Source organism: Aptenodytes forsteri, unplaced genomic scaffold (genome assembly GCF_000699145.1).
Source record: "Aptenodytes forsteri isolate BGI_AS27 unplaced genomic scaffold, ASM69914v1 Scaffold183, whole genome shotgun sequence".
In the NCBI taxonomy this organism is placed as follows: domain Eukaryota; kingdom Metazoa; phylum Chordata; class Aves; order Sphenisciformes; family Spheniscidae; genus Aptenodytes; species Aptenodytes forsteri.
In genome coordinates, this window is record NW_008795918.1 from 1,015,398 (window position 1) to 1,036,045 (window position 20,648).

Sequence of the window (20,648 nt, forward strand, 5' to 3'; positions counted from 1 at the left end):
TCTGATGGTTAAAAAAACTTTCACTTTACATAACCTGCAAACCCTTTAACTTAACCTTCAATTAAAGAAAGTTACTGCAATAATCTTTTTTCTTTACCTCAATAAGTTTTCAACTCAAGTCAACATGTTAAGACAAAAATTAAGGTTTCCTACTTAAAAGGAAGGCTTAAACATTCCACTGCTGAATATTCAATTACATTTCTTGAAAGATCTGTTCTGGTTTGTTTCTAAACCTTTTCTTTCCAAACATGCCCAGCATCCCAGATTGTTTCACTAGTATCACAGCGTCTGTCTAAACATAGTCAGAGGTTTGCAAGCACCTTTCAAAGACTACAGTGCATTCTGGAAATATATTCCCTTAAAAATGCACACTAGGAAGCCTTTCCAACAGCTCCAACAGGCCCAAAGACAAAATCGGAGGATGTACCCAATTTAACTACATGATTACGTTCTTACTATAAAAAGGTGAGCCGCATTGTAACCTCTTAAATCTTTGGCCGTAAAACTCTTAAGGCAGTTATTCTGAAGGAGTCTATTAAAATCGATTCCTTCTCTAACTACTTTGATTAATTTTTAATATGTACATGGTAAATTGACAAAGGACTGCTATAATTGTTGGAGCTCAGACAGCAAAGCAGAGAATGCCTGACCGTCCATCTAGGCTGGGCTAATACAGTAAAATCAGTTGCTTTAAAAGTAACGAAGCATGTAAGTAGTTATTATAATAAATTATTTTAATCAATGCATCTTAGAGCCAGCTACTCTTAAGAGAATGAGGAAAATAAGGAAAAGAAGGTATAATGTGCCCCTGAAGGAAGAAATAGGAAGCTTTTTCAACATGCTTTGCAGCTGCCAAGGTAGGTGCCTTGCAAGGAATAATGAAAGTTAGAAATTACTCCCTTCCTAGAGTCAGAGTAGACAGGTTATAAAAGGACAGATTTATTCCATGTATGTGGAAGGAAGACAGTGACCTAACATGTGCTGGAGTTGATGGAGATAGGACTTTATCGAGAAGATCGAAATTGTGCTGATAGAAATTAAATTTGTATGGGATTTACTAAGTATGCTTTGAGGAGGGACAGGAGACACAGATGTATTTTCTATTCAAGCAGATATACGTAGTTATTAAGTAAAAAAGTGTCAGGGAAACTGTTCAAGTCCTGCAGGCACTTACACTGCATACTACTGCTATCCAAACTATTTGTGGCTGATAGATCCAGCGAATTAGGCCTCTGTGCTCTTCTAGTCTGGGTCTGCCCAGGATTTCTCGCTACATTCTGGATACTGACTGTAGCTGTGTCTTGCACTGGACACGGATTACTGTTGTTGTTATTGGCATTTGTTCGGCCATTATCCAGTGGTCGCTCTCTCCTGTCTACTAGGCGGTCCAGAACACCTTCATCATGGCCAACCTGCTGCTCCCGCCTCAACAAGGGTTCATGCTCATCAGGGCTTGAATTAATATTCAGCCGACTATCCTCTCCACTGAACTGGTTCTGAAGCATTTCCTGGGCCCTCTGTGCTACCGAACCGGTTGTCTGGCCAGACGGCACTGTCCCATTGGCATATTGGGTTGTGCCAGCATGAGAGTTTATGCTGTGGCTTCTCCCAGCCACTCCGTTCATGGTAACTGTCACAACATGAGGTTCTGCAGCATTGATAGTGTTCATCTTGGCAACGCCTGTTTCCACTTGCTTCAAGTTTGATTTGTGCTTGCCACCAAATTTTAACCGTGGCTCCTTTGTTGAATTTTTGGTGTTTAGGGGGAGGCTAGTAGGCCTCTTCGGAAGGTTCTGTTGCTTGGGTAGAGGATAGACCTGAGCAGATTGGACATCCGGAATCAAACATGCTTGACCATTGCCAGCTTGTGTGAAGTCCTGTTGTCCTGTCACCTCTACTGCAAGTTTTATCAGTGGATAAAGCAAGCTGGAACTAGTGCTGCTGAGTGGATCTGGCCCGCTAAACTGCTTAAGTGAATGTTCCATCAGATTCTCATCAGAGCTTTCTTTCAGGTTCTTATCCACTTCTTTTGGATCCAATTTATTTGTCTCTAAGTCCTCCTCTGTTAGCTGCAGACAAACAGGGGTGGGCCCACCTGGCTGCATGACATTTGTAGTATGTAAGTTTGTTTCATCCGAATAAGGCATTTCGGATATGGTGGTCATGCCAGTGCTAGGAGTGAGGCCAGTTGTATTGGTGGTGGTAGTATTGGTGGACAAACTGGTGACACTTGTCTCAGGACTAGGGATGCGAGCTTGCGCTTGTTGCCGCTCATAGTTAATGGAGTTTCTATTCTTTTCCCCTGAAGTCAATGGTGTAGTGGACATTGAATGTTCAGAAGAGATGTTCTTCACTATGCTGTCAGTGTGGTGGATTGAATCTTCAATGTAGGAGGAGGAAGAGTAATCTGGATATGGCCTTATCTTTGATACACGCCTATGATGCGACAGATTCCTTTAAGAAAAAATAAGTGATATTAAGATCATATATGTAAAAATCACCTCATATTATAAAGCCTCTCATTTAAGAGAGCTGAATGTCTCTGTTTCTTTTCATGCATAAACTAAGGACAGATACAGCACAAACTAGATCTTTAAGTAATCTCCCTGAAAAATCCTGGGTTGCAGAAAATTGGTTTCACTAGGATTTTGTCATGGATGTTATTTATACAACTAAGTCAGATAACAGTAATTTTCTTCTATTTGTCCAATATACTGTTTGTCCAGTTCACTGCTAAGGTACTGCTCTAGTTACAGAGAAGTGATGCTGAAGGAGGGCAACAAGAACTCAACACACAAGATGGAGAAAGTGATGCTGGGAAAACGTCACAAGGTCCTAAACCATGAAAGATCTATTATTTTACCAATTTAGGTATTCTATGATTTGAACATAATTTTTTTCATTACAGTAAACACTGCCACATACAGCAACATTACTCTTCTCTCAAATCCACATCTCTAGTGCACACTACTAAGCACTGATGTCAGTTCTGCAAATTCTCACTCCTTCTGGATCATATATAAGCAGAGAATGCGCAGCACCTCTCTCACTGGGGTCAGAATAATGATGACTTAAACGATGGCCCTGTGGTTCTTTAACTGAAAAGCTACAGGTTTGAGACTTGGTGATTTCCTGAACTGATATTGCCTGCAAATCCACAGTTTTTAGAAGAACATTTTAAACAGAAGTTTTATGCATCATTTAGCAAGAGTCCTTAAAGACAATTCGTAGTCACTTCATATCTTTGCAAGTCTGTCTGGACAGTTTGCCTAAGGTCAGTTTAAAAGGCCCCTCTGTGAGAAGTACAGTTGTTTACATAAAAGTGCCTGAATTCTGGGGACACATAGGAGATCTTAAGAACACAAGCAATCAGGATCATGTCCTACAATACCCATATGCAGACTAGCTCATGTAACACACACCCACCTCACAGGTGCAGAAACGTTAAGCTAGCAGCGTGCTCTAGCTTCCTTCCTGGAGTGAGCTGAGCATTGCATTGGGCATTCACTGCTGACTAAAACCAAATGTTTTCTCTTCTTACCGCTCATTTTGCATGGCAGTTGACATAGGGTTGACTGTTGGACTAACTGATTTATTTCTCTCCCAAATCATCATGAGTTCTGCCATCCTCTCCTCAGCACACTGCGCTGTTAGTCGAGCTTCAGCATCTTGATCCCAACAGTCTTCAATTGTTTCTTTAAGTGACCTCACAGCCTGCCAGGAGACAAACAAACAAAACCTCTCTATCTTAAATTATTTTCCCTTTATATTGTGCTTCTAATTTACTGTTTTATGACAGCATTCTGTATGCATGAAAATAGTCACAAGCCGGTGAGAAAGAGAAATGGAAGATACACAATCTCATTCAAAGCTAGCTTACCCTAGTAACAGCAATATGCAGGACTAATATTATCATACCTCACACACACACCAACTAGGAAGACAATTATTTAGGAAAAGCTACATTCACCATTGTCCATACAACCTTCAGCCAGCCCTCTCTGATGTATGCATGCTCAGTTCACTCTCCCTGCCTTATGAAAGCTGTGTACTAAGGATTGATGATATTCTGGAAATGCTGTCATTGTTATCCTCACAATTCAGCTAATGGTCCCTGCCTTGCTTCCCTGCACTGTATGCAGATAACACAGCCTTGCTCATTTCATCATGCTTCTCCTCCTCTGTTCACTACTGTAACATCCAAATGCCTCATAAATATCAGTGAATTTGTCTGCGCTATGGGAGGAGATTATTGCTGCCCGTGTTTTACAGATGGAGAAACAGAAACAGACACGCCTTCCTGGGATCACACTGTGGGGTGAATGGTACAGTCAGGATTAGATCTCAAGACCTCCAAAACCTGCTGCCATATGGTCAGAGACTTGGAGAGGAGACAACTGAAATCATGAGCACTGAACACTTGAGCTTCCACTGCATCCAGAGTATGGGCCATGGATATGGTTTGCCAGAACATCTCACATCTACAGCCCAGCTTTAACCTCTCCAGCACCAATGACTGTGCATAGTCCCAGCTGGGCACTAAGGCATTCAGTGGGTCCTGCTGACTGCCTCTGTGACAGAACAGCCTTGTTCGCTTCTGGCAGTGAAAGCCAGGACTAGCTCTGCATGCTAGCCAAGAGTTCCTCACCCACAGAGTGGGCTCCTGACGTCGCTTGTATCTGGCAAGTCACTGCTGCTTAGTGATGCGGCTATGGCTGCACAGGTGGGGATGAGCTCCCACACAAGCAAACCTTTTATCTCCCTTCCCACAGTAGATCCAAGAGGGGTTAAGCAACTACACCCCTCTTAGCTGAGGGACATGAGTCTAAAAGCACCCTCAGAGACAATGACAGGATAGTGTACTGGATCCATTTTCTCTCCCAGAATAAAAAGCCTTCATTTGGCTTTCAGGACTTGATTTAGTCACAATTTAGATGTATCTAAGTCAGTGGACACCCTAATCTCCTGTCTTGCCCCTTTGTAAGACTCTCCCCTACAGGTTTCATCGGCAGTAAATTTAACCAGTGTTTAATTTAATATTGTCTCTCGTCTAGCAGATCCTTTCTTTTTGATGTTTTAAGGATCATGAAAGGAGCACAGTGATGACTGTACAGATAGTTAACAAAACTGAAGACTGAAGTTCTCACATTTACCACAGTAATGTGTTTTCTATTAATTTCAGGTTCAAAGAGAAAAGAGATAAAATGCACTATTTAGAAGTTCTAGCACTCACAAAAAAGATAGAAGGGACAGGAAATCTGCATTATTCTATTATTCTATTAATATCCTTCAGTCCTGACCTATTTAATATTGTCTCTCGTCTAGCAGATCCTTTCTTTTTGATGTTTTAAGGATCATGAAAGGAGCACAGTGATGACTGTACAGATAGTTAACAAAACTGAAGTTCTAGAGCTTCACATTTACCACAGTAATGTGTTTTCTATTAATTTCAGGTTCAAAGAGATCTATACTAAAATGCACTATTTAGAAGTTCTAGCACTCACAAAAAAGATAGAAGGGACAGGAAATCTGCATTATTCTATTATTCTATTAATATCCTTCAGTCCTGACCTTTGAAGTCAAGGTTGGGCCCTGCTTTGGCTTTGGCAAATGAGACAAGAATGCTGCTAACATCTCCACTCAGTTTATAGCCCTTGAATTATTTTATGCACATCATCTGCTCAGATTGTTAATTTATACTGTGAAAAACAATACTGCTAATAAAGGTCTGTATCATAACGCATATGTTCAAGGAGCAGACTGAGACTGCATAGGTAATCATAAATTTAGGATTCCACATCTTTTGAGTGCCTTAATTATGTGACCTAAAAAATAAAACATTGCTTTTTATTTGTACTTCTCAAATGAAAAGGGCAAATACATTTCTCTAATAGATGAATTGCATGAAAGTGTTATAACCCAACATGTCAGCACAGCTTTAAATAACAGACAAAAGTCATTTATCCTAAGCATTAGATAGAGGAGGTTAGGACCCGGGTCCAGGGTGAGTTTATCTGGAGCTTAGTTTTCTACAATATCTCCCCTAGCGTGCTCATTCAGATGTTATCCTAGACTGGCATAGGGTGGAGTAGGTTGCTTGATACCCATGAGAGAACTACAGATTGTTAATTTATTATTATTTTCTCTTAAAGCAATGGTGTAGACCCATCCTTAGAGCTGGACTTATCATCATCATCATCACTATTATTCTGAATTTTTGCAAAAGAATTAGTAACAACACAAAGAATGTGTTGGGCAGTTTAAATATGGGGATCATTACTAGCTCAGTGTCTAACAATGCTGGAGTCTATCAGCTTGTTAGAAAATAATTAACATTTAAAACGGTAGTCTGCAAACCAAAACAAACCTTCTTGAACTGTTCTAGTTACAACTGTCTCCAAAAACAGCTGTCAAGCTTGGTTCTTCCAACACTGCATTTGTCAACATGGCTATAGTTAAAACAGTTGCTGCTTGATTTCCTATATAGTTTGAGTGTGGATTTTTTTTTCTATCCCCCTGCCCCAAGACTGGCTGGCCAAAACTGTGTAATGAAAGAACCTCTCTATGAAGCTCTCAACTCAGTTACAACATGTTTTACATGTTTTACAACAGTGTTAATACTGGAGGCTATGCTCCTCTCTAAAAATGGTTTTACATATTTACAAGTATCAGCATAGATGAGGCCTTAGGCTCCCCAGTATCTGCACAGTACCTACATACTTATCAACTAGCAAAGTCTCTGAAGATTGAAGGGCATAATTTCAGTAAGGGAATAACCAGAATTCAACAAGAGTCAAATAAGTCATTTTCATACTCGCAACCAAGCTATTTGAGCTTAAACAAGTTACTATGTATCAGGCGGAACCCAGTAACTGCATTTCACTTTGCTTGTAATAGAAGACAAACAACCCCCACTAAGCTAAGGGGTTCGCATTACCTCACCTTTGCTGCAGATGAAAGCAAGCACACAGACTCTTACCAGAGTTCAGCTGACTTGCCGTAACTTGTTGGCCTGCAGCAGCAAGCAAGGCTCTAAGCCATAGCTATACGAATTCAAACCAAACAACATTACTATGTTTATAGTCTTGAAAATAAAAATTGCAGATCAAACGAAGCTATATAAAATTTCTAATGTAGTTATAATGAAATGATTGCTAGAAGCTGTAGCCTCTGCAAATTCTGAGGACTATACAACTTCAGAAAAACTTTATTACACTGTTTGTAGATTTTAGTTTTGGAAGAGTATATTTACATTTTTGCCAACTATTTTAGGGTGTTATTTGTTTATAAGATGTCAAAAGGCAGAAAATGCCTTTATGTTTCTCATACCGCATAGAGAGAACATATGGGCACTTCATGCATAATACTACAGATACCGTCTCACAATTAATATAACAAGTTATCTTCCGTGTATCACGCTTCAGCATCCGATAATAACCATAGTATTTTTCCTTAAAAGAAATTGAGCTTTCGTGTCAATGGCTTTTTAAAAACTGAATTCAATATTTAAGAAGTCCAGACAGAAGCAGCTCCCAATCCTTAAATACTAACAAAATTTAAAAAAAAAAAGAACGTATTCAAAAATTGCCTTTAAGAAGTGAGTACACCCTATAGCTGGTTAAATGATAGAATATTTTCAAAGAAACAATCTCACCAGGCTGTTCTCCTTCCACGCTTCTGGGAATTTTGGTCTTTGCTTCTCTCTAGACACCAAGACTTGCATATCTTCAAAAGTGGGATGGTTTCCGACTTCTGTCTGGAAAGCCATCTGGTACTCTGGCACAGATTCCCCTGTTAGCAGAAGAAAGAAAGAAAAAAAATATCACAGATTAAAAGGCAGAGGCTTTCAGGTGATGAAAGGTAGTATCAAAGTTGCTGTCTATCGAGATGTTCTCCACTTTCCCCCAAAGTCTAACTTCACAAAAAAAGCTGAATTAACTGCAAATGAATTAAGTGTTGTTCAGCAACCTCTCAAAGGATAGCATCTTCAAACTTAGCTGGTTGAGTGGCACCTTCAGAATGTCTTACAGCCTGAGGATGACACCTAATTTCTGTGAAATGTCGCTGACTGAATATATTCATGTACTTCACTTGGGAGGAAGCCCAGTGAGATTACAAGTCTCTGCACATAAAGTGCAGCTGTTTGACTAGAGAGAGAATGCTGCATGTCAGATTAACCCTGTATGCTGTATCTCGGGAAGAAGATGGTGGTTGTGACACAATCTCACGTGTTAAATTTTAAAAGTCTGCTTCCTCTTGCTTTATGTTATAGGTATGGAGGGTTTCCCTAAATTTTCAAATGTCACTAGCATAAATAATAAGTACGACTGACTAAAGGCTACATTAAATCACAGCACTTTCCCATCTGTTCTTTCATGAGGAAAGTCTGGAAGACACTTCAGGCACTTTTATCAGTTCTAAGAACTGCAAGTACTGCCTCTGCCATCAGCCCAACTCTCAATGTTTGTAAACTCTGGACAATAATAATAATAATGCTCAAATTGCACTTACCATGCGGCCTGCAAACTACTTAAACAGGTAATTTAAAGTCTTTCAGCATGAGCCATGCTTCACACTTAAATACACTGTGTTGACAACAATCACCTTGAACGCTAGATGGCACCGACTTAATGGCAAAAACAATTGAGAAAATTATTTCCCTTCTTCACTTTAAAAAGCTATGGCTAGCGAGTAGCTCTGGTTGCTGGTACCACTTTCTACTACTTACATTTTTTCCAGTTCTTTTAGTTACCTGGGAAGAGGTCTGTACATCTCATAAATATTTCCCAGTAGATAAGGCCTAGAGCATACATATCTACTTGTTTCAAAGCAGATTCACAGTCCCTCAAGTTCACTGCTCCTTCAAGCACTTCTGGGGCCATATAGCGGATTGTACCGACCTGGAAAAACATAAAATCAAAGCTTCAAATCAGGAAGCAATTTTCAAATTCAATTTATTACGGAGATTTATTTTTTTTAAATACCCTACTTTGTTTGATATTTTCTACAGTTAAGGAAAATGCAGTTCTCTTCTAATCAATGTCCTCAGCTTCTAGACTCTTATCCGGAGCCTAGTCATAATAAAACCCTTCCCCTACTCTGTCACTTTTTTGTACATACCAAAACAAATTAATTTTGTCCCTTACTCAGTGTTCTTATATGCAATACGATATAGCAGAAATGTTTCTTTTTCCTGAAATTACTCTGTTAAACACCAAGGTATGTATTGCAATGGAAGAGGATGCTGCTGAACAAGGAACTTTTTCTCTTTACTCCTGGACTGTCAGCAAGGCTCTCCCCTACATCTTCCATGGTCAATGGTTATTAACAGCCTTGGAAGATATCTATTCATTTCCACTAGGAAGTATGTTAGATTAGAGCAATCACTCATCAGTACTTGCAGGACAGTATTTTGCCACAGGACTATTCCATATCCCTGCATTTTAAACAGTGGTTTCCCTGTTTCTTTGTTCACTAAGGGAGGATCTAAAAAGAGGACCTGTGCACTAGGTATTAATGTAGCACTTGCTTTCTAAGGGAAGGTGATTAGCACTGCAAAACACATTCTTTGAATGAAATGTAAAGGTTTTCTGTAAAAGCACAAAGACGACAAATATACTGAACCATTAGGGACTTTCGCTCTTTGTTTAAAATAGTCTCACTGTATTTCAGTAGCCTATATTCAGGTGTCAGTGTATTTATGCTTAAACAAAAAGAAAACAACAACAAAAAAATAGTCTCTGAATCACAGCATCATAAAAAAGAAAGCTTAAGAAATCAGTTTCTTCTTTATGCCCAGAATCCATTCTAACCCACTTCTAGCAGATATTTTCCCAACCTGTTCCTTAAATTCATAAAATGATGCAAATTCTATATAGCCTTCCTCAGCAGTCTATTCCAGACCTTGGCTGCCTTCTACAGATTAGAAAGGTTTCTTCATAACTAACCTAAATTTTCCCTCCTACAATGTAATCCCATTACCCCTTGTCCTATCCACACTGAATGCAAACAGTTTATTCCTTTCTCTTTGTAGCAGCTGTTTACATATTTGAAGACCTGTCTCTGCCTTTACTTCCCTAAACAACCCTAATTCTTTCATCTTTTCCTACAAGGTACTCTTTCAAGCATCCCCTGTTATTTTGTCCCCATTCTTTCTCAGTTGGTCCGTGTCTTTCTACATGTCTTACTCTGCCAGATGTATCCATTTAAAGTCCAGAAAATTGCAGATGACACACAAGAGAAATGGTTGTAGAATGCGGTATGTCACCATTTCGGAAAAATTAACACCAAAACCACCAAAGAATGTTTGGTCTTCAGTTAATACTTGCAGTACAAGACTGAAGGGACCTGTACCACATCATTGCAAACAACACAGCAACCAAACCTACCTTGCATCTTCTCATATCTCACACAGAAAACTTCAGTCTCCAGGGCTGCCAATCTATGACCTTTCAAAATGCTAGGTTTGTTTTTGAGTGTTTTGAGAATAAAACCAGTTTCTTCCTATCAAGGATTCAGCCACTGCTCACCCATATTGCAGCAATTCCCCCTTAAAGGAATTGTACCACCTTAACATTCACCTTGTAACAACAGAAACAATTATTCCTCAGTGTTACTTCCATACTAATTTGTCTTCCTTTATACACTGGCTTATCTTCATTTCTACTTACCTCACTAATGGCTGCATTATCTTCCTCACCTGGGCGTACCAGTCTGTTTCCAGTTAACTTCATGGAGAGTCCAAAATCGCTAATTACACACATTCCATCATTCTTTACCAGTACATTGCGGCTGTTCAAGTCACGATGGGATATTGCAGGTTTGTAATGGTCTATTTGGACATATGGAAGTGCTTGTTATTATTCGAGCAGTTCTACTGTTTGGCAGAATGAGAGAACCTCGTTATGTCTGCTCAGCTATTACAAACAGAAAATCAACTTATCTTTCAGAAAGCTAACATTTTTGCTTCTTTATAATGAGCTCCACAGTATGCTATTTATAGAAAACTGACTGGCATTCAGAGTTTCACTGTATCTATACAATATATTAGGCTACTGCTATATAAAGGTTTAGTGTTTGCCAATAAGCTTCTTTCCAAGGGATATTTCAACATGATTTTGGCAGGGGAGACATCGTGTACTTAAGCACAGCCCTGACAGCCATTCCAAATGCTCTCTCTCATAACACTCCTCTGTCAAATACAGCACCAACTATTTATGTTATGATTGGGATTGGCACCTATTCAGAAGATATGTAGACAGTATTATTCCAGAGTCTGAACATGTTCATCTTGCAAGGGATCTGATCTTTTCCAAAGAATAATCTCAGTTGTTCCTAGTTCATATGCAATTTATTTTGTTAGTAAAGCAGCCAGCACTATAGAACCGGTTTTACTGTGGCATTTATTCTACTCCATGAGTTCCTTCCTAGCATTCATAGACCAGCTTATGGCTGTCTCTTCTTTATGATGGAAGGTCTACACATTTTCTGGCTGCTAATGGACACACCTGTCTGCACATTTTGAAATGATGAAGTTAAGATGATAGTTGCAGTTTCAATAGCACACAGGAATACTGATTTAGGTATTTTCAGCCTTGCACTTTTAACAGCATCTTCAGTTGTCATTCTTTGCTAGAGCTGATGCTTAACATTTGAGATATATAGTTTGGAATTTTAATCCAAAAATTAGCACCTTAACGTACAATTAATGATACCGTCCTCTTATTTACTGCCAAAAAGCTAACGCTTCAGTGCCAGGCCATATTCTGCCGCCTGATACATCACCGATCTCAGAATATCTGCTTTATAATCGTGATACTTCAGCTGCTGAAATGCTGGCTGAAGCACGCAAGCAGAGATATAAAGATATGAATCAATATGTTTTCATGTCCAGTGCTCTAATAAAACACTAAAAGTCCAGCAGTATTGTTTGTACGCAGCAGAGACTAGGCCCACACCCTTAGACAAAAATCAAGAGATATGATAAATAAAACTACAGTGGAGTTAGAAGATTTAATTATTTCTCTTTGTGTATACAGTTCACACACAAACTAAAAATTGCTTTGGTGATTTGTGTCTGAACTGGAAAAATAAACAGAACACCCCATCTGTTTGCTCTCTGCTAGACAGACATCCAGTGCTTCAGGTCTTCAGTAATCTGTTGCCATGATACAGCAGCACTGCACAACTCTGCCTCCTCCTCTTGCCTTTCTCTGGGGCTCTGCTGGCTCTTGCTCCATGTTTTCATACAAGCGTCACAGACGCAGCCCACAACATGGGATTGTTCAGAAGGAAAGGACATATCAGAAGTTCTGAGTAATCTCTATTTGCATTCATCATTTTCTACTCACCGTACTGTCACAGAGAAAAAAGAAAGGCAGGAATCTACTACCTGATAGAAATAAGACTATCTTGAACATCTTGGCATCCCCTCCTGGCCTTACCTCCTCGAGGTAGCTCCGTGTGCAGGTACGCCAAGCCCCTAGTTATAGAGTGTGCCAAACGACAGGAGCTCACCCAGTCACTTGTGTGGAGACTCAAATATTTGCACAAAGAACCCTAAAAAAAATAATAGATAAATACTGGATTAAAACCATTGTCCAGTTGAGTAACTCAAAATCTTTAGGAGAGTCAGTTTTATCCATTGCTCCTGAAAGGTGTAATCCTGCAAGTGCTTCTGTGTTTACCCGGGTGTTCTAAAACACAAGATTGGACCAAAGTTTCATTAATTTGTAGTGCTGCCATTTGGTTTATCTAAAGAAGTGGAACAGAAAATTTATCACAAAATAACAGGGATTGCCTTTAGGAATAATTATATTAATTATACAACAAAAGCAAAGCATGCACTTGATTTATTCTTCTGAAAAAGTCTTGTTGAACAACAGAAGAAGAAAGGTAACTGCAGACATAATAGCCTGGGTTACTAAATAGTGGTCTTTAAACCATTAGAACTTACAGAAGAATACTCAACATCTCCCACTGGCATCTCCCCTGCTATAATCTATTTATATATAAAAACAAAAAAAAACCAAAGGCAATTCAGAATAGGAGCGAGTCCACGTGCATTGAAGAAACAGGAAAAAAGAATGCCATGTTCCCCTTTTCTGGAAAGAGAAGTTAAATGTGAAAAATGGGGGATTTTTTAGTAAATGGTAGTGGAGTCTCCAAGAAAACCAGAAGGAAGGGTGTCAATTATGATACTGAGATATTCTAGAAACTGAGACTGCTATCTGAAACAAGGGCCAGATCCTGCAAACTATGACACATTTGAGCAGTTTTTATGCACATAGTCCCCAATGACAATATACTCAGTTTAAACAAACTAAATCCCCATGCATGAAGAACAAGTCGTCCAGCTGTCTCTGCATACATATTACAATATAATGTTTATTTATAACTGCAAACTACCGTGTCTTTGCCTATTTAAATCTGTAATCTTAAAGATGCACCAATGTATAACATCTTATCATAGCTGCAACTAGAAACACTTTATTGCAAAATTAGTTATGTAACATTTGGTTCAAAAAAATCTGGTATGTGCCATTTGAGTCCATTTGGAGTCGACATTCAGGTATGTAATGCATGCACAGTTCAGATGGAGGCACACAGATACCAGCATTTAAAACGACCGAAGCATTAGACATTGTTTTAATCCAATGCTAAAACTAAAACCAGGTTCTTGACACTCCTTAATAGAATTACAAAAGTCTTACAGCTTTTCAGACTTAGCCTGTGCAGAACAAGGAACCCATAAATAGATAACTTCCTCGGTGAAAACAGAGACCAAATGTCACTCATACAGGTTTACACAAGCATTTTTTGTCACTGTTTAAAATGCTGTTATATGAACTTCAAATAGATTTTGGTAAGGGGAAAAAAAAAAAAATGAGAATCCACCTAGAAATTAGTTAAAGAATTTTACATTTTTTTCTTATGGTTTAAAGCTTTTTAAGAGATACACACACTCTTATTAGCCTCCAACTGCCAGCAACTTGGGTGCAGTCATGGATTTTCTTGGCTTAGTGGGTTGAGATTCCAGCCCATTCTAACGGAGGCCGCAGGACTGTTGCCACGGTGTGACTGGGAAACACTCACTGTAAAAAAATGAATCCACCTAGAAATTAGTTAAAGAATTTTACATTTTTTTCTTATGGTTTAAAGCTTTTTAAGAGATACACAGATTCTTATTAGCCTCCAACTGCCAGCAACTTGGGTGCAGTCATGGATTTTCTTGGCTTAGTGGGTTGAGATTCCAGCCCATTCTAACGGAGGCCGCAGGACTGTTGCCACGGTGTGACTGGGAAACACTCACTGTATAAAGATCTCAAACCAACTTCAAGATCTTTCTGCTGCAGAGCTTGCTAGCCACCAGATATTTTTTAAGCTAGCTGAGGGCTGTGATTTTATGCTTTTAGTAAAGTTCAATATAAATGACAACCAGGAAAAGTTTTAGTCACGATTTAGAGAGAGATACATTTGTAATTAAGATTATTCTTGTCAGAGTAATGAGTTACATGTTAAATTGGGGACATTCGTTCTGATTATAACTTTTGATAAAATTGATGGTTTTGTTTTAACTATAATAAAATTCTACTACGTGTTTTACAACAGTTTTTCTGTTGTTATAAAAAGACATGAATGTCTGACTACTGGGGGGACAATTCTGTGGCTATTACGTATTTCCTACTATGTCATCCCTTGCAACTTACTCACTGCTTATTCACCTGCCACACACCTCAGCGTACCATCAGAACAGCATGTTGATTGATAAATACACGTATCTTTCCTTTTATTACTTGCTCACCTACTTTCTTTGGTCTGAAGGCATGTTTGGATAATAACACAATTTGGGTCAAACCTATCTGTCCTGCTCTCACCGAGGTAACACCAAGAACAATTTTCTGTGCGAAAATATTCCGGTTTGTGTGTTCCTATTTCCAAGAAGGAAAGTATTTCAAGGGAGAATGATGTTTTGGATGGGGAGTATTTCACCTGCACATCTTGTATGGGTTACTCCTTACTGAAATAAGATTTACGGCTCCAGTTTGAACAGTGCTATTCCCTTTTAGTAGGGCTGCCACAGCAAGGTTCCTTCTCTGCTGTTAGCTCCACATACAGCAGAACATCTGTTCACTGAATTAAGGATCACACTGTGCATTAATTACACCTGCTGTGCACTTTTTCCAATGACTTCCAAACCACCAATGGATTGATTTTAGACTAACCTTGCTGTTCTTAATACCACATTGAGAAAGAATCTGATAATATGTCATAAAGCCTCATCTGTGCATTTAATCAGATCGTTAACAGATCCTGTTTATATAAGCAACAAGACACAATTTTCAATCAAATTACATTTCAGCTGAAAATCCTTTCATTCAAGAAAACAGCAAAACCAGATCACCTGTTAAGACAGTTATGCTATGCCCTCCCAGGAGCAGAATACTCACTTGATTTCACTTAACTCAATTAGCTGAAAATAAGCCTACTCTGCCAGAGCAGGACAAAGCCGATGTGCTTTGCCACTGTCCATCTGGTATGGGCACGACTGAGCTTTCTCTATGGTCGTTTCTAGTCTCTGCAACGTCTTCTTAAATGCCCATCTCTTATAAGCTGACATGATCAAGTGTGTTCTCACTTAAAAGTTTCAGTTAAGATACTCTTTATATATTTGTCAAGTGCTATGTTGCCTTAAATTTGCATATATATTTAGATATTTATATACATGTATGCATTTATCTTTAAACACAAGCATATACATAGACCCTAAAATACCCTAAGACAGGCCATCGTTATTGCTATTTATTACTGTTCTGTTTCCTTCTGCTACTTGAATAAAAAGTTTTTGTCCTACTGTCCCCGTAACAAATCAGGCTTCAGCCATCACCTTTACACACTGGAGGAAATACAATATGAGTTCACTTACTTGAGACCAAAAAGCTCATTAAAAAAATTATTTAGCTGAACAATTAAAGTTCTTTCCCATACGCAAGCAAAAGAACCCCAAGATAAATTGTGAAACATAATTTTTTGCATTTTCATATATATAACTCCCATATACATTACACTTTATTTTTCATGAAAGCAGTTCACATTTATGCGGTGTATTTTTAAAACATTTTTGTTTCTATGTGAGTGTACACACACACAGAGCATTAGGAACTCTAATCAATGAATTTGAGGGATGTAAGCATTCAGTTAGCTAAGGAGATTTGAAGATATGGTTCTGGAAAGTAAGGCTGCCTTCTTAAGACTCGTCCTAAATCATCGATACATGGTACAGCAAAATAAACATGGTATGCCACAGAAAGCTTTAAAGAAGATAACAGGATAAAGGGCCAACATGATTTATAGTACCACAAACTAGTTTGACAACAATATTGGATCTATTATGTTTCATTGTAAAAAACCCCACCATTTTACAGCTACTGAGTGAGGTCATAACTACCATATCAGAGATATAATGTCTTAATACTAAGAAGTTTTAAATTTATTAAATTATTTTTAAGAAAAAAAACAACTCTTCAACTTCTGTCCTTGAATATTGCACAGTTGACTAAAAAACCCTGCACCATAACCAATAGCAAATACTACAGCTAAGAATTTGTAAGACTACATTTGGTAGGACTAACTGGGAAATCTCAAAGGGTATTACAGTAAACCATACTAAGGTTCATTAAAATTGTAATTTATACAGATTATTTTTACATTACTGTGCGAGAAGCAGCAATGAAAAACACTGGCAAATACTAAAGTACATCCTTTTTATGTGGCTATTCTTAGGAATCGAAACCAATCCGATTGATTTCTTTGAAGCACTTACATTGGGGTAATATTCCATCACCAATAAATATTCCATACGGCCGTCTGCAGTGAATCTCTCATCCCCCACAATGAAGCGGGCGATGTTGTCATGTTCCATCAGTGGAATCCTGTAAATGTTCCTCTCATTGACAAAGTTCTGACGATTAGCAAAAGAAAATACTTTCACAGCAACTGGACGTTCATCTAGGGAGCCTTTATACACTGCTCCATATCGTCCCCGGCCAATCAACTGGAAAAAAATGTAAATAATTAGTTCGCTAAATAATAAATGAAGACAAAATCCAAGTTTTCACTCTACAAAGATTGTATGCCAACCTTTATACTGACTTACACCACAAAAAATAGTGAATATAGTGAATATTTTGTATTGAAAACTAAAATTAGAATGCTGTCATAAAAGCTATTTTGGAGCTGGAAACCTCAGCACAGGCCAACTTAGATCTTACTAAACTGATCTGTAGTCTGAATACCCAGTTAATAAATCATAAATAATCTATTGAACAGTTTTATATACAGAATCAATAAAATCCACGTGTTTTGTGCTGCTAATTCTCTTATTAAACTTTTGCCTACTAAACATTTACAGCTTTTATGTGATCAATTTTAATTAACTCCAGAGATCACAGACATTAAGCTAAACAATTTAGGTTAGGATAGCTTTATAAGCTGTACCTTTTAGGTTAGTAATAACAACATATGCATTTGTAGTGCAAAATAGATACCAAAAGAGGTAAACAGGTTTTAACAGAAAGGAATAATTAATTCCTTACTACCTGGGAATCTTTATTCTAGCCCCCACTATGTTAGACAGTCTTCACAGAACAGCCTTTCCCATCTCCATGGCAACCGAAGAAAAATGCGATCTCTGCTCTAAACCAAAACGTAGGAACACCTTCAGGAAGAGTCCTAGTTTCTAAAGCTCAAAAAATTCTAACTCCATGAGAATTTAAATATCTATTTAATTCAAATAATTTTCAGGAAGACCTAGACATGAAACTGTAAGGATTTCATGGACCAGTATCTTTTTACTTTTTAAATACTTACAAATGGAGGAGGAACAGAAAGCAGAAGAGATTACAAAAGTTAATGCTTCTAAAGATGATAAAATTGTCTAACAGGAAAGGTTTCAACAATAAAGTATCCTTTAACAGACAGACTTTCCGTTTCTCAGTCCTTCCATGTCAGTGGATTGCAAAGCGGCAGCGAGTCACTTCAAGGTACAAACCCAGAATGTATTCTACCCACAGAGATGTGAAAAGGCAAGCACAAGTTAAGACAATTTGTTCTGCAACACCCTATGACTGGGGGTGAGGAGTCAGCTCCTCAGGATTTAAGAAAGAGGACAGAAGACCCATAGCAGATCTCTCCACCAACAAAGTCGCTGCTTTTTCCAAGACTGCATATCAGTATAAGTAATTTCATCTGGGGCTTTGCACACTTCTACAATACACATCCTTATACTCTTGTGAACTCTGTCTCAAGTAGTTTTTTGGTAGCAGAAGGCACCCAAGCTTCTTTGCTGATTAGTTTGCTGTCAGCATTAGCCCAGATCACACTGCATGTCTGCAGTCTACATCTCTAGGTGTCATTTCTAATGGGCAAAAAAAAGTACCACTCTCTGAATCTCTCTCAGTCATTCTACTGATTTATTTCTGGCTAAAAGCTTTCAAAAATTCTGTAAGTTCTACCAAGTGTACCAATTGAAAGCATAACATTTTGCAGTTTTTCTGATGATACATCTAATACCAAGCTGAGTAGAAAGTTCTGGTTGGCCTCTAGTTGCCATGGAGATGGAGAGTACCCCACTGTGAAGAATAACTATACATAAATGCACCACTACTGAAATATATTGCCCTATCTGCAGTAAATTCTATATTCCAGTAGTGTTACTAATGCATTTCAAATGACTACAGTAGAATACTGTACTTAAAGCGATCAGTGTCAAGAAAAAAGATGGATCTTTTGATGCAATGCTGAAATACAGCACATTCCAATTTCCCCCATTACCTCCCAGTGTTTAGTATTTTCTTCTCAAGGTAGAACATTTTCTAGCTAATGCCAACAGTATTACTAACAAAACCAGGCAAAATGTAACTGCAGTAACCTTCCCCCCCCCCCCCCCCCCCCTTCCTTCCTTTTTTCTTATCTAACAGGAAAGGTTTCAACAATAAAGTATCCTTTAACAGACAGACTTTCCGTTTCTCAGTCCTTCCATGTCAGTGGATTGCAAAGCGGCAGCGAGTCACTTCAAGGTACAAACCCAGAATGTATTCTACCCACAGAGATGTGAAAAGGCAAGCACAAGTTAAGACAATTTGTTCTGCAACACCCTATGACTGGGGGTGAGGAGTCAGCTCCTCAGGATTTAAGAAAGAGGACAGAAGACCCATAGCAGATCTCTCCACCAACAAAGTCGCTGCTTTTTCCAAGACTGCATATCAGTATAAGTAATTTCATCTGGGGCTTTGCACACTTCTACAATACACATCCTTATACTCTTGTGAACTCTGTCTCAAGTAGTTTTTTGGTAGCAGAAGGCACCCAAGCTTCTTTGCTGATTAGTTTGCTGTCAGCATTAGCCCAGATCACACTGCATGTCTGCAGTCTACATCTCTAGGTGTCATTTCTAATGGGCAAAAAAAAGTACCACTCTCTGAATCTCTCTCAGTCATTCTACTGATTTATTTCTGGCTAAAAGCTTTCAAAAATTCTGTAAGTTCTACCAAGTGTACCAATTGAAAGCATAACATTTTGCAGTTTTTCTGATGATACATCTAATACCAAGCTGAGTAGAAAGTTCTGGTTGGCCTCTAGTTGCCATGGAGATGGAGAGTACCCCACTGTGAAGAATAACTATACATAAATGCACCACTACTGAAATATATTGCCCTATCTGCAGTAAATTCTATATTCCAGTAGTGTTACTAATGCATTTCAAATGACTACAGTAGAATACTGTACTTAAAGCGATCAGTGTCAAGAAAAAAGATGGATCTTTTGATGCAATGCTGAAATACAGCACATTCCAATTTCCCCCATTACCTCCCAGTGTTTAGTATTTTCTTCTCAAGGTAGAACATTTTCTAGCTAATGCCAACAGTATTACTAACAAAACCAGGCAAAATGTAACTGCAGTAACCTTCCCCCCCTCCCCCCCCTTTTCATTTCTTCTTTAAACTGTGATTTAGAAGAAAACATTACAGGAGCACTAATACATATATTTCTGTAACTATACCTGGGAGATGATATGACCACGAGTGTTACATTGAATAAAAATGGAGATTAAGAAATTGAGTTGAACATTTACCTCCAACAACTTTAGATTATCCAGATCCAATGAGGGCTCGGATGCTGCTGCCTCCATCATGTTCTTTAAACTGTGATTTAGAAGAAAACATTACAGGAGCACTAATACATATATTTCTGTAACTATACCTGGGAGATGATATGACCACGAGTGTTACATTGAATAAAAATGGAGATTAAGAAATTGAGTTGAACATTTACCTCCAACAACTTTAGATTATCCAGATCCAATGAGGGCTCGGATGCTGCTGCCTCCATCATGTTCATACTGTGCAAACCCTGTTTACGGTCTCCTGTGGAAGGGGGTGGGAAAGGAATCAGACAGTTTCCTTTTTTTGCCATGCTACAAGTCAAAACCATACAACTTACCCGGGACTTGGCAGAAATACATATTCATAGAATCATAGAATCATTAAGGTTGGAAAAGACCTCTAAGATCATCGAGTCCAACCGTCAACCCAACACCACCATGCCCACTAAACCATGTCCCAAAGCGCCTCATCTACACGTCTTTTAAA

At 38.5% G+C, this 20,648-nt stretch overlaps 1 protein-coding gene across 3 annotated transcripts in view; it reads right to left on the reverse strand.

Moving 5' to 3' along the window:
• The window catches only part of BMPR2 (bone morphogenetic protein receptor type 2), a 106,048-nt gene that overhangs the window by 1,142 nt on the left and 84,258 nt on the right, over window positions 1–20,648 (reverse strand). For 2 of the 3 annotated variants that reach the window (XM_009284646.2, XM_009284647.2), the window contains exons 5-12: window positions 20,332–20,423; window positions 16,823–17,053; window positions 12,444–12,558; window positions 10,671–10,831; window positions 8,753–8,900; window positions 7,655–7,791; window positions 3,542–3,714; window positions 1,175–2,454 (exon numbers count right to left, since the gene is read on the reverse strand). In XM_009284646.2, coding sequence (XP_009282921.1) covers window positions 1,175–2,454; window positions 3,542–3,714; window positions 7,655–7,791; window positions 8,753–8,900; window positions 10,671–10,831; window positions 12,444–12,558; window positions 16,823–17,053; window positions 20,332–20,423 — 2,337 coding nt within the window. Of the gene's footprint in view, window positions 1–1,174; window positions 2,455–3,541; window positions 3,715–7,654; window positions 7,792–8,752; window positions 8,901–10,670; window positions 10,832–12,443; window positions 12,559–16,822; window positions 17,054–20,131; window positions 20,201–20,331; window positions 20,424–20,648 lie in introns of those variants that run through there. The other variant, XM_009284648.2, reaches the window with a different exon arrangement.